The sequence below is a fragment of the Myotis daubentonii genome, chromosome 12 (assembly GCF_963259705.1).
Source record: "Myotis daubentonii chromosome 12, mMyoDau2.1, whole genome shotgun sequence".
Taxonomy (NCBI): Eukaryota; Metazoa; Chordata; class Mammalia; order Chiroptera; family Vespertilionidae; genus Myotis; species Myotis daubentonii.
In genome coordinates this window covers 24,140,454-24,165,667 of record NC_081851.1, presented here as the reverse complement: position 1 = coordinate 24,165,667, position 25,214 = coordinate 24,140,454, and the positions used below count along the sequence as shown (strand labels likewise).

Genomic DNA, 25,214 nt, shown 5'->3' with positions numbered 1-25,214 from the left:
GCTTCCGGCAAGGAGGGCGGGGCACACACACCAAGTCATCAGAAAGGGTTCAGACTTCCACCAACGCAGTGCCCTCAATTCCTGGAGGGGGATTATTTCGAACCTAGACTCTACACTCAAATGACCAATTACATGTGAAGACAGAATAAACACACGTGCAGACACACAAGGTCTCAACAAACTCCTCCCCAGCTCTTTCTCAGGAAGCTGCTAGAGGACATTCTCCACAAAAGCAAGGGAGTAAGCCAAAAGAAGAAGAAAAAAAAAAAATGAAAAACGGGCTACGGGAAATGGGAAATTTAACAAAGGAGGTAAAAGAAATGCCCAGAAGGATGAGGAAGATCTCAGGACAGATATACAACTTGTCCAGATGAGATGAGAAGCTGTGAGTAAGGCTTCCTTCCACGCTGGAGAGAGACCATGCCTGTCGCTTTTGATGGTCCCCGAGACAAAATCAGACAACTGGGAGTTTTGAGATCAATTAGTGACAAGAACAGGACAACAAAATGTCAGGAAGTGATCACGGTAGCGTCACTGTATGACTCAGCAGCTCAGCACTACCTTTCACATGCTCGGAATACTGATCTTACCAAAGTGATGGTGGGAGGTTAGGGTCTGTGTATGCAGAAGGGAAGGCTAACACCGAGACACACAGGAACCAGGGTTGAAAGCGGGTGCCTTAGGAAAGGAAAAAACAGGGATGGAAGATCCATTGTTGACTCCTTCATATGCACACAACCTTGATTTAAAAATACTCACCCCCTACCTGCCCCCCTCCTTTCCTGAGTCACAGGGAAAATGTCGGAGGCTTACTAATCTCCATTTCACGCCAGAGCAGACGGTCCGGCTCTGTGAGGTCCTATGGCTCCAGGAGAGGGAGCCAGTATTAAAACTCAGAGGGTCTCCTCCAGGACCTCAGTTCAGGGCATAGCACCAGGTTCCTGTTAGTACAGCCCCAGCCACCTTCCTCAAATAGAGCCACACAAGGCCACCTCCAGCCAGCCCCAAAGACTGTCTCCCTGCTAGCACGTATTGTGAAACACAGATGTTTTCCAGGCCCCTTTCATCAGCTGTAAAATAAGGGTGAGACCTACCGCAAGTCTCAAGGGCTAAATGTGCATAAAGAGCTTAGTGAGGAGCCTGATGAACATTTACTGAGCGATGCTGTGGAGCGTGTACGCAGTGGTCTAATCCCTCAGGCACAAGTCTAATCTCCCAGGCACAGTCTGTTGCCAAAAAACATCTTCCTAAAACTTGCTCTCGGGGCAGAAACCATCAACCTAGTTTGCAAAGCTACACTTTCCATTTACTATTCTGACCAAGGAAAGTAGAGATCATGGTCAGGACTGAAGAAAGCAACACTGAGGATTGTTAAATGAAGCTGAGCCTGCCACACACACACATCTGAGCATTCTTTGTAATAGCAAAGCTGGAAAACAATTATACAATAGTCCATTCAGTCCTAGCTGTTTTGGCTCAGCGGAGAGAGCATTGGCCTGCAGACCATAGAGTCCCAGGTTCGATTCTGGTCAAGGGCACGTACCTTGGTTGCAGGCTCCTCCCCGGCCCGGGCCCTGGTCAGGGTGTGTAGGAGGCAACCAATCGATGTGTTTCTCTCACATCAATGTTTCTGTCTTTCCCTCTCTCTAAAAATCAATGGAAAAATGCTGAGTGAGAATTAACAACACAAAATACTCTGTTCAAACAGGGAACTTTGTGGATGTTAAAAACAGTGAAGAGATCTGTGTGTGCCAATGTGAAACGCCTAGGTTATGCTAGTATGAGGAAAAATGCATCCACCTAAAATTAATACAATATTGAATGTTAACTGTAGTTGAAAAAAACTTAATGTTTTTAAAGGGAAATATGCCACACTCCCAATAGTCCCCATGGAGAATGTCATGTGTCGTGAGATCACAGGAACCGTAACAGGGAGGAGTGGGGAAAACCGAAGTTGGGTATTTAGTTGTCCTTATGTTAATGGATAAGGACAACTAATCAGGAGCCCCGATGCTTCACATATGAACAAAAACCATGACAACCAATTATCTAAAAACTGTAGGCCTTTTTATTCAGTTAAGAGGTAGACAGATGAACATGGAAGGCTGTCCCATCCAACTTGCCCAAAGTTCACACTCCATTCATCCATCCCACATTGCCAGAAATCTTACAGAAACCACAACTGCCAGAGGCTTTTCTTCCTATTTTTTCATAGCAATAAGTCAGTCAGTCAACTGCTTGCAGGAAGTTACTAATTTAAATTCTTACTGTGCCCAACAACCTCGTCCCCACAAACGCCACAAATGCCAACAGAACCACCTGACACTGCCAACAGGAGGGCAGAGTGCAAATGACTATTTGACTAAGAGCTACAAGGGAAGCTTCAGATATGTTTTTGTTACATCCCTGTGCGTGTTCAGGCAGAAGCTGGTGACACCACCAACCAGAGCACACTATATGTCAAATGGCTCTGAATGGTGTTTAAGAAAAAAAAAAATCACAAGTTATCTTCAGACACAACATTAAAACATAATGGAATTGAAGCTGGGTACAAAAAGTAGATAAATATGTACAGGAAGTCACAGCCAATAGGAACCAGTGGAAACCTGGCTATTTAAATAGCTAATTTTGAGACAAGTCATATTTAGCACAAAAGCAAATGTAGCACAAGTAATACTTCCTCCCACAGCTCCCAAACTGTAGATTGTCCTGGGTCTCCTGTCTCACTGTAATCGTTCAGAGGAGCAGGAATGCTGTGGTGGTCCGAACACTGGCACGATTCTCATCCCAAATAGCTTCCACTCAGAGGATGACATATTTCTTTTTTTTTTTTTTTTTTTGGTGCCCTTGACCAGAATCGAACCTGGGACCCTTCAGTCCACAGGCCAACGCTCTATCCACTCAGCCAAACCGGTCAGGGCAGGATGACATATTGGAAGAACGCCATGATAGCAGCGCTGATTACACCGGAAATGGGGACCGTGACAAACCAGGCCATGAAAATGTTGCGGAAAAGTCGCCAGTCAACAGCCTTTTTGGATCGGAGCCAGCCAACGGACACAACAGAGCCCACCTAGGAGAGAAACAGGCGAGAGAACTGGTTACTAATTCCAATGGTGCTCTGGTGAAGGGGCACATGACCTCAAGCAGGTAACTGCTGAACTAGACCAAGCCCAGGAAAGCTGGTTTACTTATAACGCATTAAGGAGATTACCTGTGGGAGAATGAAGGCAATATAAAAACCCAACCATTCAATTTGTTAACTGGGGTATATTATGATAAGGCTTTATATTCTTGACACATGTCCTGAACTTACAACTCCTCAAGATCCACTGCATAAAAGTTTCTAAACCAAAATATATATAAAAAGAAAAGAAAAGAAAAAAAAAGCCTAGCCCCCCCGGTGTGGCTCGGTGGTTGAATGTCAACCTATGAACCAGAAAGTCAAGAGTCGATTCCCGGTCAGGGCACATGCCCGGGTTGCGGGATCAATCCCCAGGGTAGGGCATGCAGAAGGCAGCCAATCAATGATTCTCTTTCATCATTGATGTTTCTTTATCTCTCTCCCTCTCTCTTCCACTCTGAAATCAATAAAAAATATGTATTTTTTAAAAGCCTACATATTACCAGAACCGTTCAAATGACATAGCACGTGACATAACACTTACTTTACAATGCGTTGTACTGATGGGAAGGCCAATGTTGGATGCAATTACCACAGTAAGGGCAGATGCCAGTTCAATACTGAAGCCACTGTGGACAAAAAAAGATGACTTGTTAAGAATGAAACTTGGTGTTTTTTTTATAAGCTACCACTACCTCAAAATTAATGCCAACTTGCTGTGCCCCGCTCATGGACCTCTTTAGCTGGCTAGAATTCTTAAAATCTCCCTTCAATCAGGCCATGGGAATTCTCTTCTCTGACGCATGAGGCTGTAAGGTTTTGTAAAGCCCACGAACAACATGAACTTTCATTCTGAAGACTTCGTTAGACAGCCTTCTTGGGTCCCAAGGAAAACGAAGGCAACCAGCAGGCGTGGCTCGGTGGTTGAGCACTGACCAATGAACCAGGAAGTCACGGTTCAATTCCTGGTCAGGGCACAGGCCTAGATTGTAGGCTCGATCTCCAGTGTGGGGTGTGCAGCAGGCAGCCCATCAGTGATTCTCTCATCACTGATGTTTCTCTCTCTCCCCACCTCCCTCCCTCTCTGAAATCAATAAGATTAAAAAAAAAAAAAAGCAACAGACCATCATAAAAAAACAAAGGCTGAGTATATACAGCAATTCACACTTAGCAGACCTATCTTCCTCCGAAAAAGTTATTATTGTGAGACCACTGGAGTTAAACCTAAAAAGTTCACAGCAACAGTGAGATCATCAAGAACTTAGACAAACTGGGTCACTTTAACTAAAGAGTGATTCATGTGGCAGCACCACAGCTGTGTGTACCTCAGGAACAAGACCCCCTTCCCAGCTTACCTGGAGGGTGTGATCGGCGTCAGATCTTTGCCCATGGTCTGAATGACTCTCCTTCCCCACACCCACAGACCGATGCAGATGCCAACACCACCGTACAGCAGAAGCCATATTGGAGTTGCTACTTTTGAAGATACATCTCCCGTTTTATAAACCAGATACAGGGCAACCAGAGGGCCAATGGCGTTGCTGAAAGAAAAGTGAGGGCAAAGATTAACTTTTCGGACAGAACTGAAAACTGCGTAACTTAATAGTTGTCTTGAATGAAGCCTGAAGCTCACTAGGCAAATAGGTCTGTTTCACAGAAAATGAATGGAACCCACATACACAAGACGAGAGCTGCTCTGAGGGGCATCGTGCATGTGGGGGCTGTCTTCTCACAGGGAGCCTAAAGCAACTCTGGGCTGCAACAGTTTATGAACCACAGAACTAATGCCAACAGCCTGCAAACTCATCCCACAAGGCAAAGATGTTGTTTTCTATCTTATAGCCCAAAATTTATTATCAAAGAACTGAGTCCCATCTCCATAGACAAAAAGGCTTCTCTGAACAATATGTTTACCACCCACAGAAAGCTCTCCAAAGAAAATTTTGCTGCTTGTTTTATTAAGTCAATTAACTGCTATTACCTCATCCTACCTAGATATTCAGTCTCACAGATGGCATCACCACCGCAGCCACAAGCATAGCCTTATAAAAAAGTAAACAGTCTAAAAACAGAATGAGCGCTAAGATTCAAAGTCACCAACCTGACATCATTGCCGCCATGGGCAAATGAGCCAAAGCAGGCTGTGAGGATCTGCAGGAACTGGAAGAGGAGAGAGACTTCTGGTTTATCCTGGTCGTTCCACTCTTCTAGAGAGCTACTACTTCCTTTTCGGTCACCCAGGCCCATCTCTGCCTTGATGCTCATGTCCATCTCAGAGGCCGAGTGAATGTCAGACACAGCGTTGCAGTAGCTGGTGTAACTGTCCATTCGGATTCGCTTCTTGCTGTCTGCGTTCGGCCACGTCAGCTTCTCCATCTCCTCACCTTTCTGCTCACCTTCTTTGGCACGGAATGAATCCAGAGGCATGCCACAGATTGCCATGGTATAGGAAGTGTAGCTATTGTTGCGCCTCAAGGGTTTGTCGCCGGAGTCTCCCATGCAGTCGCCCACCTTGGCAAGATGCAGCTTGTGCAGCAGCTCTTTGTACAAGCCGGAGTCTTTGTGCACCGTGTGATACTGGTAGTGGCCACTGGAGTTGATCTGGTTACTGACGGCCTGGTTGAACTGAACTAGGTTCCCGTTAGGCAGCTGCACTGCACCTGGCCAAGACCAAAAGGAAACATCAACATAAAGAGCATCACGAGGCACCCGTGAGCCTCTGCACCGGCAGGAAAGTGAAACTGTTCCCCCGCCGGAGAAATTCCACTCACCGTTCATGGGGCCGTCCAGGCTGGTTTCCTCTTTCAGGTCCACACTGGGAAGACGCTCGCGCTCCGGCGCCTCCTCCAAGTCTCCCAGCTTGAAGGAGACAGTCCTCTCCTCCACCACCGCCCGCAGGGGCACGGGGCCAGGCCCCGCCTCGGAGACGGGACTCCGGATTTCCATGTCACCCAGAGACAACTTTGCTTCTTCGTGGTCTTCTTTCAAGCTATTCTTTTTTTCCATTAAGGGGCTTACCGAAGGACTAGACTTTATTTCTCCTAGGAAAGAAGAAATTTTTGTTTGGTTTTGACCAAACCCAGTTGTTCCACATCTCCCCTTTCCCCATTTCAAAACAGTCCATCTCAACATATGTAAACTTCAGTACAAATCCAGAATCATCTCCCTGTCTGTTGTATTTGCCACGTCTCGTTTTTCCTGGGAGGAAACCAACAATGCAGGACACTTAGCATCAGGGGCTGCAAAGTTTTTCAATGAGGGACCACACAGCAAAGGCTCTGTGGGTTCTGTGGTGTCCTTTCCTTTCCACGTAGGCCATGCTTCCTTCCCTGACAACCTGCTCTGTAGTGAAAGGAACCCAAGCCAAGGCTGGCAACAGATCGAAATTTGGACTGCATCTAGTTCATGTTTTTAAAAAAGGAATTCCCCCAAAAGCCCCTCCATGAATTCAAGCGAAGCAACACAGCTCAGTGCAGGCAATGGAAGATGACAACTCTAGTTTCCACTTCTGTAAAAGAGATGTGCCTTTGATAAATTCCACAACTAGGTAGGGACATTTTCTGCCTATCAAGCCAATGCCCAGAGTTTACATGCTCATTCAGGCATCACAGTCAAGCTAGAGCCGAACATAAAACATCAGGGAGACTTGTATCATCTTCTCCCAGACTGCGGGGAAACGAGGTCAGTAAGGACTGAGCCTCGTTCCCACTGTGCGCAGGCGCTCGGTGCAGCTGCATGACACAGCACTGCTCCCAAGGCCACTGCAGCCGGTGCTGCCTCCTTTCCAAACAGCAAACCACATCGCCCACTGAGCATTTGCAAGTGAAAAGGGCAGAGAAAGATTGTACTAAGAGAACTCCACCAGTAAGGAAAGGAATACAAGATTTAAGACTAACCAGAATGTACTTAGTGTTTAACTACAGCACAACTGTGTGCAGCAATGGCCTAAATGAAGCTAAAGGACACTTGGAGATGTTCACCTCCAGGATTTGTGCTACAATTCTGAGAGCTGTGAAGTCAGATATATATGATAGCCATAGCTTTCAATGTCTAAATACGAAGTTCCACACAGAATTAGGGTAAATGTTTCCTCTATGAAATCATTTTTCTTTCATTAAGGTACCCTTAAGTATTCTCACTTAATGTAGTCTACACTGTCTATTTGCTCTTACTGGAAACTGATTAAGGTACAGTCCACTAATAAATGCCCAGCTTGTATCCACAGCATAGGTCCAACATTCCCTCTGACCAGTCTCAGATAATTTTAAGTCAGTAAGAATATACTTTGGTTGATAAACCCATAGCCTCAAATATTCATTTAAAATTTCTGACATTGCCAATATATCCAAATACTGGAATTTTATAGGTGGCCAAACAAAAAGAAATAGCACATTTCAAGTTACATTTTCTGCTACAATGTGATACTCACGTTCAATTTTCCTCTTCATCCTGGGACATACAAAGAACCAGACGATAAGGGCACAGAGAACTGCACATCCCACCGAGATGAGGATGGTGCCCCACAGAGGAAGTTTGTCAAAGCCCAGCACTAGGAGATAAAATGGTGCATCTTGAAAACCCCAGGGCGAAAGCCCTCGCCACAGTGTGTAAACCCTCCTAGGGGGACTCAGGTTCCCCACGCCAGCCCATCGCCCTGCAGCAGCTGCCAGCTTTAGGTCCACAGGATCCACTGTGCTCGTGGCTATACAGACTTGGGAGGAAAATCTAGTTGTCACCTGACACCCACACCAGTCTGGCCCACTTTCAATACCTACTAGACTGACGCCTCCCAAGTGCCTTCACAAACTAGCCTTTTCCCTTTCTTTGCCTTAGACAATGGGGATTACTATACTGAGAATCTACTAGTTATGGAAGTTAATGGAACCACCCCACTCCCGTCTCCAGATGGTGGCTGTGCACATTACACAGGAAGGTGCCAGAGTCACATCTGTTATACTGATAGAATTCTCTGTGGGGTTATCACAGCCACTGTACTATCCTCCAGCAAAATCCTTTACAACAAGATTATTATCTCTTAGACTAAGATACAGAAAACAAGGATATTACTTATCAAAAGATAAGAACAGTTCAAAGGAGTCTTTCACAAAACAAAAATAATTTAGTGGTAGCTGCACTCATAAGCTGTATCTTAGAAACTTGTCTACTTTTTCATAAGGCTCAGGGATCAGTAATATCAGTCTCCATCTGCTTACCACTGAAATGTCAATAGGCTCCAAGCCTCTAGTATATTATTTATGACAGAAGCAAAACACCATAGAATCTATTTAAGCCTAAAAGATGTTTTGATTTCTAGTTTATCCAAGAGCTTAGTTACTTATGGTTGTTCTGCGTTCTTTTACTTATTTTGAATTAAATTACTTATAAAATGACAATTCTACTGGCCCCTCAAAAATGATTACTATTTTAAAGTCATATGTAAATTGAGAACCCTTCAAAATGCAAGTTTTATAATGACTACAAATCTTTTCAATTCCTGCTATCAAGCTTCCTCATGTAAAGCCACACAAACTATAATATACATAAAATGCAATCAATATCCATCACAATTTGAATTTGCCCACATTCCAAGTTTAAAAAGGGAAATAAGACTGGTTTTTCTTGTAAATGATCCACAAAAGGCAGAGCAAAAATATCCAAATTCCCTTTTCAAAACAACTGAAAATATTAAGTTTCTAATTTCACTGAACTATGAGCTCTGCTGCTGCTACATAAACACCAGTGCTTAGAGCAGGCGTGGGTGGGCAAACTTTTTGACTCGAGGGCCACAATGGGTTCTTAAACTGGACCGGAGGGCCGGAACAAAAGCATGGATGGAGTGTTTGTGTGAACTAATATAAATTCAAAGTAAACATCATTACATAAAAGGGTACGGTCTTTTTTTTTTTTTTTTTTTTTTAGTTTTATTCATTTCAAACGGGCCGAATCCGGCCCGCGGGCCGTAGTTTGCCCACGGCTGGCTTCGAGTCTCTTGGAGACTTCTTAGGTTAGCATGAAGAACCAAATTTAAACCAATGGAAATGCTGCATCCAAGCTTTCCTTTGCCTGCAGCATTTGGCAAGGTGTCTAGGAAGCTCTAAAGAAGATCAATATTCTCATAGGTCACGTAGCTTCCAGATACTCTCCAGTTCCCTTTCCCCTCTCCCCCACTATATGCACACGTGTCCCGGGCAACAACATACATGTATTTCTTCCAGTCAAAGGACAGGAGCACTGAATTAATGGTCAAAGACACTCATGCCAAATAAACCTAGACAGCACAACCAAGCTGATCGAGGTAGGTATAGCCCTGCTGACAAGTTACAAGTTGTCAATCTTTTTCAGTTGCTAAATTAAACATGCATCATAATTTAATCCATAAATTGCCTTAACCCCAACATGAGTATTTCAATTTTTACATTCTCACAAATTACTTTTCCTCTTAGCTGCATGAATTCTTCTTCCACATGCACTTAGGCCAGGTGTTAAACATCCCAACTCTTCTCATCCAAGCAGGTTTAGGGGAGTAAATTTAGTACTTAGAAATAAAAGTGGCTCCGTTTGGGAGAGAAAATGAAAATATCAAGCAAACCAGTGCTAAATGGCTGATTATTGAAGACCAAATAGAACTAAGAACTCTTCAGCAGCCAGCAGTTGAGGCCAGTACCGATGCCAGTATTTAGGCATAGATAGGAGAAAGGGAGAGAGACCATATTATCTTGGGTCCTGTGAAGACTAAAGAGTAAAGGTCTGTAGTGATTTAGAATCTGAGCAGGTCTCTTTGGTTGAAAAACTATCTAGGTTAACTCAGCATACACTAGCCTGCAGCCTTCTGAAATGGGTGCAGGCCAGCCACCTTCTAGGAGATTTCAGCCCTGTAAAGCAAAAAGGGGTAAATTGGGCATTTAATGCAAGTTTGGTAAACAACTTTAAATTCACATCTAAATATTTTGATATGTACTTACAAGGTGCTCCAGTATACATGATGGAAAACAGGTTTATCCCAACCGTGCAAGCATAGAAAACGGGCAAAGCTCGCAAACCATTAGGAACGGGGTCTGCCTGTAAAATAAGGCCAAGATCAATACCCAAAAGCTGTGACAATGAGCCCGTGTCTACACAGCCTTGTAAAAGGACAGGTTCAGGAATTCCGATGCCAACAGCTGTTTCTCCACAGTAGTTCCCGAGCCCAGTTGGGCTTTTTCCTACATCTGCTCCTGGAGCTCTGCTCATCAAGGCCAATTTACAGCTTCCTGAAGTTAAGTTTACGTGTTCTTTGTTTTGAGTTTTTGTTTCGTTTCTCAGTTTTTAACAAGACTACCTATACCAGTAATGTCCCCAAAAATCAGTTAACATTCAGGGTTCCAGACGTAAATCTGAACACACACCTGAAGGCGTACTAGACATTTGTTAAGAGATGTCAAGAAACAGGCCTTGATATGTTAGAACACTTCTTACCTGTAAAGATTTCTTGCAAATACGCTATGTAGTAGAATATACCTATAACAACCACCTTAATCTAGACACCTGATGAATACACCATTATTAATGACTTATTTACCCAAGTGCTAAGATAAAAACCAAGTGTGCACCAGATTACCCCTCATTCAACCGACTGTGCCGAGCACTATTCTTGGCACTGAAATACAGAAGTGAATGACAATGTCCCTGCCCTCACAGAACTGAAATGTACATGCTAACACAGAACAATGTAACGTGCTGACAAATGCTGAGGAAAAATGAAGAAGGGTAAGGAGAAAATGATGGAAGGAGTACATTTTCATTCGGGGAGGGGGGTGGTGGAAGGAAGAATCAGTGGAGCAAAGACACGAATATTTAAGTCAACAACCATGAACACACTTAGGGGTAGAGAAGGAGCCGGCTACCTGGCTATCTGGTGAGATGGGGGTGGGAGTGGGGGCCTGGGGCAGAATATTCTAGACAGCGATGTCAGCCAGTGCAAAGGCCCTGAGACAAAACTTGAAATGTTTAAGAACAGCAAAAAGGCCAGTGTGACTGGAGACAAGAAGAGTTCCACTTACAACAAATGTGTATTAATTTTACAGGAAAAGACGGAAGTCGAACACTTAGGAATGAGAGCATGGATCTGAATACATGGGAAGGCTAACCTGTAAAAATGTTGACCTATAGGTTTACTGCTATCTTGATCACAATCCAATGGAAAATTGGGGAGGAAGAGAAAGAGATAAAGACCCAAAAGTTATCCTAAAGCTTCCAGAATAACCAGTGGGAAGAGGGAGGCACTAGCTTAAGATCAACGAAACAAGAGAAAATAAGGTGCCACTCCAAGTCAGTGGAGATGGGCCCTTACTGAAAAGCACTGAGTTTTAGCCCCCCTATCTACAGGGAAATGGCCAAAATAAAAACCAAGAGTAACACAGAGAACCCTACTAGGGACTGTTAAGCTTTCCCGAGCAACTCAACAATGTGGGTCACACCCCAAGGGCAGTCAATAGGTTATGAACTTGAGGGGTATATACATTTTTCTTCTAAGAACTATCCATGGGCCCTAACCGGTTGGCTCAGTGGATAGAGCATCGGCCTGTGGATTGAAGGGTCCCAGGTTCAATTCCGGTCAAGGGCATGTACCTTGGTTGCGGGCACATCCCCAGTAGGGAGTGTGCAGAAGGCAGCTGAATTGATGTTTCTCTCTCATCAATGTTTCTAACTCTCTATCCCTCTCCCTTCCTCTCTGTAAAAAATCAATAAAATATATATTTTTTTTAAAAGATCTATGGTTTGAAGAAAACTCTTCAAGGAACTTAAGACCCACCCCACCCCCAATCAAAACCCATTAGGGTTCTAGACTTAGGTAGGGACTTCTCTTTTAACAGATTTTCAAATAATATTTGGTATTTTGATATCAAATCAAACTGTACTTGGTTGGTCAAAAAGAAGTAGCCATGTATTTGTTTTTCTTTTTTTTTTTTAAATGTACTTTTATTGATTTCAGAGAGGATGGGAGAGGAAGAGACAAACATCAATGATGAGAATTACCCATCAGCTGCCTCCCTCATGCCCCCTATGGGGATCAAGCCCACAATCCAGGTACGTGCCCTTGACTGGAATCAAATCGGGTACCCTTCAGTCCGCAGGCCTATGTTCTATCCACCGAGCCAAACCAGGCAGGGCTGTGTTTACTTTTCTGTATAGCTCAATTACATATTCCAAAGTAATCAGTAATGAATTACCTGGGATAGGGAATGAATGACACTACTACCAGTTTATTATGAAATAACAGGCTCATGGTTTAAAAAAATAAAAAAGTTCCTAAGAGTCTGGGTAAAAGGAAAAACCTGAGCAATCTACCGCTCCCTTTCACTCCAGACTTCGCTGTCACTCCTCTTCCCACTGGCTAAAAAGTAACCAGGGCTAACAATTTTATGAAATATTTATTACCAAATGACCCATCGAACATCCCTTAAAACTTTATCTGGAAATAACATGTCTTATTCATTTATGTGGGATGGGAGAGGGGTCTCCATAACTCCCCATCTTCAACCAGAACAGTTCATGTTTTACATAGTGAATGTTCCAGTAAGCTTTTGTCTAAAGAAAAAGGTTTCTCTGAGTTTGAAAAGATGTCCAATGTGATTCCTAACAGAAAGGAAGGAAAATGCTGAAAGACCCGTTTTAACTAGAATTTAAATACTCAACAGGAAAACCTCCCCTTCCCTTATTCCTATTTATTGCCAGTCCTTTTTTGTTGTTGTTGTTAATCTTCACAAGGATATTTTTCCATTGCTTTTTATAGAGAGTGGGAGAGACAGGGAAAGACAGAAACACGTCGACTGGTTACCTTCCAAATGAGCCCTGACCAGAGCACAGGCCAGGGAGACGCCTGCAACCAAGGTACAAGCCCCTGACGGCAATTGAACCCGGGACCGTTTGGCCCACAGGCCAACGCTCTAGCCACTGAGCCAAACTGGCTAGGGCTCTTGCCCAGGCAATAGCCTTAACAGAATTACCTCATCTCTATTCTGCTTTTCCCTAGTAGACTACTCAATGCCCGTGGAACAGACATTCAGAGAATGGAAACTTTTTAAAAAAAGTAATTTCAATGTCAACTTCCAAAACAAAAACTTAAATTGGGCCCTAACTGGTTTGGCTCAGTGGATAGAGCGTCGGCCTGCGGACTCAAAGGTCCCAGGTTCGATTCCGGTCAAGGGCATGTACCTTGGTTGCGGGCACATCCCCAGTAGGGAGTGTGCAGGAGGCAGCTGATCGATGTTTCTAACTCTCTATCCCTCTCCCTTCCTCTCTGTAAAAAATCAATAAAATATATTTAAAACAAAACAAAAAAAAACTTAAATTGGAAAATTTTAACAGCCAGGACCCCCAAAAATTACTCATCTAAGGATGATTTCTTGAGAGTTAAAACCTAACTAGCCAGAAATAGTCACTCATTGCCTGAAAACTCGGGTTATTGATAGAATGGACACAGAATATGTGCAGAAGTGCATGCCCCCGGGTGGAGGGGTGGGGGGAGGAGGAAAGTGAGGAAGACCCTCAAAGTCAATTTTGGTTTAAACACTATTTCAATTATTCTTGATCATGTCCACCCTCATACCCATACAACTTTGTAGGGAGCGGCTGTAGGGTTAAGCCTCAGACTGACTTGTTGGCAAAGCCACAAACAAGTCCCAGCTTAGAGGGCACAGCCCTCTTTAGCATAATTAAGCTTGACCTTATGAGCTCCCTAGATCCTATCTGGGTAGCTAATGGGCTGTGGGAGGTGCAGCAAGTGCTGCCAAAACAAGTGAAACTCACAAGAACACTGTAACTATGGTGACCACTACCTTGTTTACCTCTGACTATAAAATAAAGGCTCAGCTTGCTGTCTGGATCTCTCTCTGTGGCCTTAGCCAGGCACCGGAGATCCACCTAGAGTCTTAGACCCAGCTTATTCTCTTTGTCTTTTCTACATCCTTCACCGCCCCCCTCAGGCTCACCGAACCCTTGGCTGTGCTGGCCTGGCACACAACTTAATATAGCCCTGGCCAGGGTGGCTCAGTTGGTTGAGCATCAAGGTCCACAGGTCACGGGTTCAATTCTCAGTCAGGGAACATGTCCAGGTTATGGGTTTAATCCCCAGTAGGGGGCGTGCGGGAGGCAGCAGATCAATGTTTCTCCCTTTCCCTTCCTCTCTCTAAAATCAATAAAAACACTTTTTTTTAAAAAATGAAGTTAATATATCTAACTGAAGCTCTCAATAACTGGGGATAAAAGTACCTAGCATGCATTCCTCAAACAAGAGGTCTGGCATCTCAAAAATCTCTCTTTGTACCTCAGAGCACTACCATTCCCCGTAAAGAAGACAAGTTTGTTTTGTCCTGAGACCCATATAACCCCTCCAGTATCACATGCATCTGCTTCCCAATAATCAATCAACAGAGACGCAGTGTAAACCTTTATATAAGCAGGACTCCCTAATAAGGGATTTTCTATCAATTCTCCTGGTTCACTGATGTGCACAAAGCTGTGTGACTTACTACTACTACTAAAACATCTGGTCTGACTACTAGCAAGCCTCCGATTTAAGCATCACATTGTCCTGCGAGACAGCTATGGGAAGTGGGAAGGTAGATGTAGTCATACCAGCTTGCAGTATAAACAGTACCAAACTCTGAGACAGTTAGTATCGATGAATTGTTTACTCTCAAATTACTCCAGGCTACAAATGCTTCAAGTTTGCAACGCACTGAACTGCTTTATTCTTCCATACTAATGCCAGTCAGTTTCTACAGAGAAGAGGTACAATTCCTTCCCTAGAGGAGCCTACAACTAGACCAAACAAGAGGGTCTGAACATATTCTTTCCCCTGGGGGCAAAGCTACTTATCTCCCTTCACTCAGATTTCTACAGCTTAGAAGCATTTTTAAGAGCTTACAATGGACAGTTAAGAGCCATTTACCTCAGAAAAAGGACAACTTTGTTTTCTTAGAAAAACGCATTTATTCTCACTGTAACTCAGTCCAATGACAACACCCCTTGTTGTCCACCTTGGAGCCCACATCAGACTTCTTGATGAAAGAAATGCTATCGGGTCCCTGAAAAGGCATTTTCAAGTGGACAGGAAATGAAATGGCTCTCTGGGTGTTTTTTTTCTGGCCCAGAAAAACAAAACAGTTCTAAGGAATTAGAGTCTAAGTCACAGTGAGAAGTAGGGTTTCCACCTAGAAGCTTATAAACAGGTTATAAGGATAATCAGCTCTACTGAATTAACTATGTAGACCCAAACTACTCCATTTAGGTGCAACTAAGAAAAAGCCACAGGGGACATTGTGAATTGTTGAACCCCAAGCCTACAATTCAAAACAGTTGACATGACAGTGGTTTAAAGTAGTAATCTGCACATAGCTGGGCAAAACCACCTTAAATACGTTTCCCTAATTTTCCACTCCATCTCTCCTAGTCCTTGGCACACCAAAGCGTTCGTTCAATTTCCCCCCCTGAACACCCTCTTGGTGAAAGCTTGCTTCTTGCACAGAACTTAGCAACATACAAAAGGTGTACAGAACAAAGAATTTTTCAACTTCCCAGGGCCATGTACCTACACACCAATTACACTGCAAGAACGCTACTGGTTTGAATACCAGACCCCCTAAAGGTCATAAAAGGGGGGGGGAGAGAAAAATTACCTTACGGAGGATGAATGTCCGAACAAGGAAGAATAAAATTCCGGACATGATCCCAGAAAGCAGCGGAGAAACAAACCAAGACATCACTGGAATAGAACACACGAAGAACAAATATCAACAACTAACAAGTCAGGAACCAAAACGCACTTTACATTTTAGTGCTATTCTGTTTCCACAATTTGAATCTGTCCCTCTGCCCCTTCTACACAACACTTCCCGTAGGCAATGCCACGGGACAGGACAAGAACTGAGAAGCCATTCTGAATGAAACATACCAATTTTTACCAGTTCGGACCACTTGACACCTTCCTGCCCTTGAGCCACCAGGGAGAAACCAATGGTGGCGCCCACGATACAATGGGTTCCAGAAATGGGGAGCCTCAAAAACGAAGCCGCTAGCTGCCACACGGCCGAACCTGCAACACAGTCAAGTTTGACTCAGTCAATGACAAAACCCCATCACGGAGGCGGCGCAGGCTGCAGGCAGTCATGTGAGGGGCGCCCCGCACGGAACTCACCGAACATGGCGCTGACCGAGCCGGCCATCAGCAGGTGCTGGGTGGTGTTGTACATGGTCACGTCGATCAGGCCCTTCCGGATGGTCTCGCTCACCTTGGCGCCCAGCAGGACGGAGCCCACGGTCTCGAAGATGCTGGCGAGGATGCAGGCCTGCTTCAGGGTCACCACCCCCGAGCCCACCGCCGTGCCGAACGAATTCGCCACGTCATTGGCGCCCACGGAGAAGGCCAGCACGAAGGCGATGATGAAGCCCAGGACCAGCATCCACAGGTACTTCTCCAGCGGGCCGCCGGGGGCCGTGGCCGCGGTGCTGGCCACCAGCGTGGCCGCGGCGCTGGCCACCAGCGTGGCCGCGGTGGACGCCATCCCCGGAGCAGCGGCCTTAAACTAACAAGAACTACTAATGCGCTGCTTTCAGGCGTGTAAACAGAATGAGTATGAGGTATCACAGACGCTCTAATAAATAATATATATTATATAAAATTAAATACTGTAAACTGCGGCAGACACCGGGCCGGCCGCTGCTATACGCTGCGCGCGGACATCTGCGGTGCGGGACGCCTCGGGCTCCGGGGGGCTAGCGGCGCGGCGCGGAAGGCCATGGCGAGGACGCGCGGGGACAAGGGCTCATCCTGCGGGGGGACAGAGGACCACGATGGCGCACGCTCACAGCCCCCTGCCCACAGCCCCGGGCTGGGCGCGCGGCCAGCACGTGGCGGGCCCCTCCCCGCGCCCGCCCACCCGCCCTCCGTGGACACCGAGACAGGCCGCTCCCGCGCGCCGGGACCGCCAAAAAGGCCGCGGGCGGGGGCGGGGGGAAGAGGGGCGCACGAGGCAGGAATCCCGCCTGCGCAGAGAGAAAGCGCCCTTCCCCGCGGCGCCCCACTCACCACGGAGACGAGGGCGGACGCAGACGGAGAGGTCCAGGCGGCGAGCACACGACGGGCGGGGCGGGAAGCTCCGGGAAGCAGCGCAGCGCCTCAGAAACTGAGGATGAGAAAGTAGCCAGGCTCGCCGGCGGCCATCACTCGGATGGCACCGGTCGCCTGCTGCACTTTATACTCCGCTCGCGGCCCACGTGACCCGTCGCGCGCGCGCGCGCGCCACCTCGGAGCTCCGCCCCCGGTGATGCACTCCGGCCCGCCGGGCTGGCCCAGCGGGAAAAGCCCGACGCCGGCGCTCATTGGCCCGTCGCGCGCCGGAGCCACGCCCCCACAGGCAGCCGATCACTCTGGGAGGAGACTGGCCGCGGGGCTGGGCGGGGGTTTCCGCCCCGCCTGGCCTTGCCGCCTGGTGACAGTAGGGTCGTCTGTGGGGTTCTGAGGCCGCGATCACGGTCGTTCCTGGTTCCTCCCGCGAGCCCCGGTTTATGCCGCGGGCTGCGCCCCCATCCGCACTTGGAGAGCATCTGTAACCGCGTCGGGAGGCCACGCCTGACCGGTGATGCTGCGAACCCAGTTCCCGCACGTTGCCGCCCCTGTGATGCCCTTGGCCAGACAGGCGCCGCCCCGCCCCGGAGAAGGGAGGCGCGTGGGCCTCGCTCCCGCCGGCGCGCACCGGATGGAGGCCCCATGGACCATCCCGAGAATCAGGCGGTCCCCAAGAGCGTCCGGGGGCGCCGGGACGCTCCGGGTCACCGACCCCCGCGGACGCCAGTGTTTTCCGCCAGGCGCGGGGGCGGGGCGAGGAGGAGGACGCCAATGCGGAGTGCGGTCCCTGCTCCTGCTCGCTGCGCTGCGTCCCCACGAGCCAGTCCCAGAATATCCGACTGCGCCCTCCCGATCGTGAATTTTTAGGATCAGTACCTGCCTTGTGGCTGGAATTCCGTGTGACTGTGTCTGAGAGCGACTAGAACTCGGCGTTCAGTAAATGCTAATTAATTACCGTTTTCTCTTTCCCTGAATAGACATGTTTTTGGATGTACAAAGGATGGAAAGCCATGTTCTCTTTGCATCCCATCCGGGAAGATAAATTGACTTCTGATCCCTACGTGGTCTATAGAGTGGTTTTTCACGTTAATAACATTTACTGTTATGCACATTTGGTGGCATTTCGTCATACAGCTTGAGAATCAGACAACCAATCATGCCATGGGAGAGTAAGGTAGTGGTCTCTTGTCAGGGTGGTAGATTAAAAAATTCCAACCAGAGCCCTCACTGGTTGGCACAGTGGATAGAGCGTGGACCTGCGGACTGAAGGGTCCCAGGTTCGATTCCAGTCAGGGGCACATGCCCCTGTTGTGGGCTCAATCCCCAGTGGGGGATGTCTAGGAGGCAGCCAATCAATGATTCTCTCTCATCATTGATGTTTCTATCTTTCTCTCCCTCTCCCTTCATCTCTGAAATCAATAAAAATATAGTTTAAAAAAAATTCCAACCAGAAAGACCAACCAGGCTTAGAATGTTCTAGAGCCCTGCCCCTTCTAGAGCCTTTGCCATATCTAGCAGCCATGCACTGAACTGAAGAGCAGAAACAAAGACATAAATCTGTAAGTTGTTGCTATGTCTGAGCCATCTATGGAGGCTTAAATTCCACCTGAGCATCCCCTGACCTACCTGTGGTGGAGCTGTGGTGAGTAATTTACAAAGTTCCAGAGCCCAAGGTCATGTCTGAAAAAGGAAGTGCATGTCTGGGATCACTGACCCTGAAGGGCAATTCAGATGTAATTCTGAGATCCACCCCCCTCCCTCCACCCTTACTTCATTTCAAGGTTATGAAAAAGTTGAGCCCTAGCTCATTTGGCTCAGTGGATAGAGCATCAGCCTGCGGACTGAAGGGTCCTGGGTTTGATTCTGGTCAAGGGCACATGCCTGGGTTGCCCGCTCGATCCCCAGTAGGGGGCGTGCAGGAGGCAACCAATCAATGGTTCTCTCATCACTGATGTTCCTATCTCTCCCATCCTCTCTGAAATAAAAACAACAACATATTTTTTTAAGTTGAATAAAATGACTCATCTGTTAATGGTCCTTAGAGTTCTGCCATTTAAAACAATTTTCTAAGCAGTTATTTATAAGGAAATTGCCTAGAACTCTTCCCAGTATGTTTATTTCATCTGTCCGTGGGTGTACTTTTGCCCGTCTGTGGTATTAAATCCGTAAGTTGGCAAACTTGCTGGACAGCCTCTGTGTGAGGCCATGGGGCAGCCAGCCATTCGAATGTCCATGCGGGTGAGTAATCCACCCAGGTGAGAGCACAGTCCAAGCCTGCAGGAAGCCGCCCATTGTCTTCACTAGCAGAGAAGAGCAAACAAGGGTCCCGGAACCCTGGTGAACCTTGAACCCATGACAAGGACCAGAGTTATGCACCGATTGTCTAGTCTAGACAATGGGGGCTCAAGCTATTTCCTGACCAAATAGTCTCAGAGTAAATCCTTCTAATATGTACTGACTTTAAGATAGTCTGTCTGTCACTGCAATTACCTGCCTAAGAGCTAGATGTGTATCCGAAGTTGAATAAAAGGTTGGCGAGGCCTGGGCACCAGTGGAAGTCCTTCCCCTTGAGTTGGGCTTGCCCACCTGACCCCAATATTTCCAAATTATTATTTCTTGTCTCTTTCATTTGCGTGCGGCCCCTCTTCCAGATCCTGAACCAACCCTGAACCACGTGGGACGTGGGGAAACATTCACATAAGCCCCTTGAGGGAGTGGAAGTTTCGAAGGGAATCCCCTTGCATTACAAGTGAATTTTGTCCACGTCTTCAGACTCTAGAATGATCTTCCTAATGCCTCTGCCAAGTGGGCTAAAAGGGGAAGCGAGGTTGGAGGTGGGTCCTGACGGCCTCACTTGGGGGAAAATGCCATTAGAGACCTGGACTTGCCTTGGTCCGGACGCCTTCATCGCCCCCTAAAGGAGGAAAGGGGCTCTGCCTGTGGAGAGAAGTTACAGTGCCTTGAAAGTGGAAAAGAAAAGGAGGCATGAGGACACACGGAGACGCTGGTTTCTGACCTCGTGGCTGAACGAGGGAAGAGGGGCAGAGATCCTAAGAGTATGTTTCTCTGTTAGAATCAAGGTGTTGGCACACACTTTCCAACACCTTCGTGAGGCCATTTGGTCTAGTGATTAAACACATAGACTGTAAAACCAGACCACCGGCTCTGCGACTCACTGGTCATGTGACTATAGCGAAGCCCCTTGTGATTTTAGTGCCCCTAGTATGTTTGGCTGCTAGAATTAAAAAATCTAATTCTTAGTTAACATATAGGTACTAGAGGCCCGATGCATGGAATTCGTGCAAGAGTAGGCCTTCCTTCCCCCAGCTGCCGTCACCGGCTTCCCTCTGGCACCCGGGACCCTGGCTTCCCTCTCAGCCCCGGGTCAGCTTCGTCTGGAAGGACATCCGGTCTAACTAGCATATTACGCTTTTATCATTATAGAAGATAGGCTTTAGCCAAATGTTTCAAATGCTTTGGTTGTCACGGAGTTTATAGTCAAAGATTAAGGAAGTGTGTTAGTCATGTTCTGAAGGACTGCATGTAAAGCAAGTTCCAGGAGAGACGTATAACGGTAGACTTTGCTCCAGATTGGGGCTGGGAATGCTGTGGAGCCAGACCAGGATCAAAGGCAAGTGAGAGGCTGTCCACTGGGACGTGTGGGAGCCGGGAGGAGATCGGGAGGAATAACCAGGGAGGAGAAGGGAGGAGCCTTTGAGCAGAGAACTGCCTCCTCTCTACCCATCCCTGCCGTCCACTTGACTGCAGCCCCGGAGGAGTGAGGTAGTAATAACGATATCTATGACGCAATTGAATGCCCACGGTGCCGGGCATTGTTTCGGGTGCTCTGTGTGTATTACCTCACGTGACATTCTCAGTATACCTCTGATGACGTACTCTGACCTTGCTTTATAGGCGAAGAAACTGAGGCACAGACAATGAAGCAACCTTTACACCAGCGAGGAACCTAACAACGTTCAAGTTTCTAAGTGCTTTTTCAAACCCTGGGTGTCAGTGAGAACAGAGGCAACGCGATGCCCTTGGGTGTTAACTCTTGCACTTAAGTTAACACATTTCCTTCCTCTCCTTTCCTCCTCATTTTTGTTAATTTACTCTGTTGCTTTTACAGCCTATATTTTAAACCTCCCCAAACCCTGTTGGAATAGAAAAGGCTGTTTCTAGGAGGCCTGACTCCAAGATCGCCCTCAGTTTCCCAGGAAGAAGAGGGAGGAAGCCAGGGCACATGCTCTCTTCGGAAGTAATGTTGACGCAGTGGCCTGACCATATCTTAGAGTTACTGGAATCTGTTCTTTTGAGACTTCTCAAAAAAGGAATTCTGTCTTGTACCCACCTACGGCCAAATCCTACAGGCAGTCGGTTCAAAATGCTGTCTCAAGGACCACACGTCATCATCACCACTACCCTTTCCCACCCGCCCTGGGTGTGACCAGCTTCCGTCTTCAAACGGTTCCTCCCTCCCCCTGAAACAGGACTGGGCACCCAGTATCCATGGCTCTGCCCCGAAAGGTCCACTGAAATGTCCAGACAGACAGAGCGTGGAGGGGGAGGCGCGTCCAAGCACCCAGACAGCCAAGCTGTAATGCGGAGACTCACTGGTTGGAGTGGTTTCAGGCCAGCGTCCCACAGCAAAAAAAGAGCTGGGTTTTGGCTGTGCCAGGCAAACTGGTCTGTTTCTCCACCAACACAAGGCGTGGGGGGTTGGCCCACCCGCCCCGGACTTTATGTGCCTCCTCCCTGACTGCTCATCGCCTGGTCCCTTCCCTTTGGGGTTTGAATTCACACATTCGGGTGTGAGGTGTCACAGGACCCAGACAGGGGGGCAGAAGCTCAGCTCTTAGAGCTTGAAACAGCCCCGACGTGTCTGGTCCCCCGGAGCCAGCTTCAGGACAGCCCCGTGTCCTGAACAAGTCTTCAGAACGACTTCTCTGGAGACCTAAACCGAGACCCTGTTTTCTCCAGCCCGGGCTCTCAGCTCATACCAGGAAAGGAGGGAAGGGCAACTGCTGGAAACTCAGCAACTGCGTGTAATGAAGATCCTATGGTAGAAGCAGGGAGGGTCAGCTCACTGCCGCCACACCCAGGACATGTGGTTTTAGGCTGAGAAAGTGAGTGGGTAGCAGGACGTGAGTCATTCCCACAGCCGGCCCAGGAGGAGGTAGAGGGCAACAACTTCAGGCACTCCATCACTTTCCCTATTTCTTCTCCTCATTTACTCATTCATTCATTCAACAAATAGTCTGCTGTGGATTTAATCTATCAACAAGATTGACCAGCAAAACACAACTCCTTCCACCTGGAAGTTCACACTGAGGACCAGCCATAAACATCACCACTCAGGAGGCAAAGTCAACCTTCCTCTCCCACCAAACCACCCACTCCTGAATCCAGCCACACAACTCACCCTTACGTATCCTTCACTCTCCCAGCAAACATTTCCAGAGCACAAGGGATTGTGCCAGGACACGCGTCCCACAGTCCACCCACACTGCTGTCCTCAGGACCCCCTAGCCCGCTCAGAGCCCCTCACTCATCTGCACCCTCAGCTGGAGAAAGCTCTCTGAGGACAGCCCGTCAGGGTTTGATGGACAAAACTGGAGAAAAACTGTCTGTCTTGGGGGAGTTACCCGAGTCTGGGCCTGCACCTCAGCTTTGCAGGCCCAGAAATGCAGGTGTTTGAGGGCTCAAAGAGGGACTTGAGCTGTTGGGAACTGCCTCATGGGTGAGTCCAGTTCTGAGCAGAAGCTAATATCCTCATTTTCCATGGGAAAATCCCTGCCTAGGCCTTGCTGCTCAAAGGATGGTCCGCCGGCCAGCAGCAAGGAGCTTGCAGAATCCCAGGCCCCATCCAGACCTACTGAAGCAGAATCTGCATTTAGACCAGGCCCCCCTGTGATTCACATGCACATTACAGACTGAGAAGCAATGGCAGTCATGCTAAAGGACGAACATGTTCTGAGAACTGTGTCGCTGGGTGATTTCGTCATTGTGTGGACATCATACAGTGCACTTACACAGGCCTGGGTGGTACCACCTGCTACACACCTGGGCTGTACGGTGTAATTGATTGCTCCCGGGCTACAAACCTGTAGCCTGTTACTGTACTGAATACTGCAGGCAACTGTCACACAATGGTATTTGTGTATCTAAAAACAGAAAAGCCCTGGCCAGCGTTCTCAGTGGTTAGAGCATTGGCCCACTCACCGAAGGGTCTCAGGTTTGATTCGTAGTCGAGGGCATATATCTGGTGGTAGGTTCCATCCTCAGCCCCAGTCGAGGCACATATAGGAGGCAACCAATCGATGTGTCTCTCTCATATTTCTATCTCTCTCTCTCTCTCTCTCTCTTCCTCCTTTTCACTCTCTCTAAAAACCAATGGAAAAGATATCCTTGGGTGAGGATTAGCAACAACAGAAAAAAGTAGAAAAGGTACCATAAAATACAATAAAACAGATAAAAATTGGGACACGTGTACAGGGCACTCTCCATAAATGGAGCTTCAGGACTGACGTTGCTGGGTGAGTCGGTGAAGGAGTGGTGAGTGAGTGTGAAGGCTGGGATGTTGCTGCTGGACACTACCATAGACTAAGAACGCAGAACACTTGGGCTAAACTAAGCTCATCAAAATTAGTTTTCTTTCTTGAATAAGTTAACCTCGGCATACTGTAACTGTTTAACTTTATAAACTTTTACATTTTTTAACTTTTCGACTCTTGTAATAACACAGTTTATTTTTTTTAATATATTTTATTGATCCTTTACAGAGAGGAAGGGAGAGGGATAGAGAGTCAGAAACATCGATGAGAGAGAAACATCTATCAGCTGCCTTCTGCACACTCCCCACTGGGCATGCGCCCGCAACAAAGGCACATGCCCTTAACCAGAATTGAACCTGGGACCCTTGAGTCCGCAGGCCGACGCTCTATCCACTGAGCCAAACCGGCTAGGGCTAATAACACAGTTTAAAGTGCAAACATTATACAGCTGTACGAACATATTTTTTGTTTATATTCTTATAAGCTATTTTCTACTTTTTTTTACTTTTTAAACTTTTTTGTTAAAAACTAAGACACAGACACACACATGAGCCTAGGGCCACAGGGTCAGGATCACCAGTGTTACTGTCTGGCACCTCCCATCAGTCCCACTGGAAGGTCTTGAGGGGCAGTCGCAGGCTGGGAGCTGTGGCCTCCTTCTGGAACCCTCCTGAGGGGCATGCCTGAGGCTCTTCTTGGGGAGGTGCTGGCTTGCTTTGTTCCTCCTTCTCACCCTAGCTTTGCTGTAAGGAGATACTGCTCCATGCACATCCCTCTCTATGAACACAAACCTGCCAGTTTGGGGTCCATGTTTTCATGCTTTCTAAGGACCTTGTGGAGGTCTGCAAAAGCTCCCGCGAAACCCTTTACTGTGCATTTCCTTGGGGGTTCTACAGTTTCCCTTTCTCTTGCCTCTTCAGCCATGTGCTCCTGTGTGCCGCTACAACACGGCATCCTGTTTTACAGCACTTTTTTTTTTTAAATCCTCACCGAGGATATTTTTTCCAATGATTTTAAGAGAGAGTGTAAAGGAGTGTGTGGGGGAGAGAGAGAGAAAGAGAGAAAGAGAGAGAGAGAGAGAGAGAGAGAGAGAGAGATCAATTGGTTGCCTCCAGCATGCACTCTACCTGGGCTGGGGATCAAACCTGCAATCCAGGTATGGGCCCTTGATCAGGAATTGAAACCATGACCCTTCTGTGCATGATATAACCACTGAGCAACATGGAAATGTACATGTTAAAATAATGATAAAATTATAGCATGGTTAGTACACTAACCATTAGATAGTTGTTTATTATCATTACCAAGTATTATGCACTCACTGCACATCATTGTATGTGCTGCACTTTTATACGACTGTCAGTGCTGTATTGTCTACACCAGCTTCCCCACACCCCCATGAGCAATGACGTTACAATGGCTGGTATCA

The 25,214-nt window shown here is 47.1% G+C and overlaps 1 protein-coding gene across 1 annotated transcript; it reads right to left on the bottom strand.

Moving 5' to 3' along the window:
• Nucleotides 1-2,045: 2,045 nt before the first annotated feature.
• SLC20A1 (solute carrier family 20 member 1) lies at nucleotides 2,046-17,354 on the bottom strand. Its single transcript, XM_059659192.1, has 11 exons — nucleotides 17,193-17,354; nucleotides 16,302-16,934; nucleotides 16,059-16,199; nucleotides 15,784-15,869; nucleotides 10,087-10,183; nucleotides 7,554-7,673; nucleotides 5,896-6,165; nucleotides 5,226-5,784; nucleotides 4,480-4,665; nucleotides 3,669-3,753; nucleotides 2,046-3,073 (listed from the first exon to the last, which is right to left on the bottom strand). Exons 2-11 carry the CDS (start codon nucleotides 16,666-16,668, stop codon nucleotides 2,915-2,917), a joined length of 2,070 nt encoding a protein of 689 aa, XP_059515175.1. The 5' UTR covers nucleotides 16,669-16,934; nucleotides 17,193-17,354; the 3' UTR covers nucleotides 2,046-2,914.
• Between the last annotated feature and the right edge of the window lie 7,860 nt (nucleotides 17,355-25,214).

Bases quoted from the DNA above. Each gene is read 5' to 3' on its own strand.
- SLC20A1 (XM_059659192.1), bottom strand. From the start codon at position 16,668: ATGGCGTCCACCGCGGCCACGCTGGTGGCCAGCGCCGCGGCCACGCTG. The intron at 15,870-16,058 runs GTATGTTTCATT...GTTCTATTCCAG, and splicing joins GTCCGAACTGGTAAAAATTG to TGATGTCTTGGTTTGTTTCT. The intron at 5,785-5,895 runs GTGAGTGGAATT...GGTCTTGGCCAG, and splicing joins CCTGGACGGCCCCATGAACG to GTGCAGTGCAGCTGCCTAAC.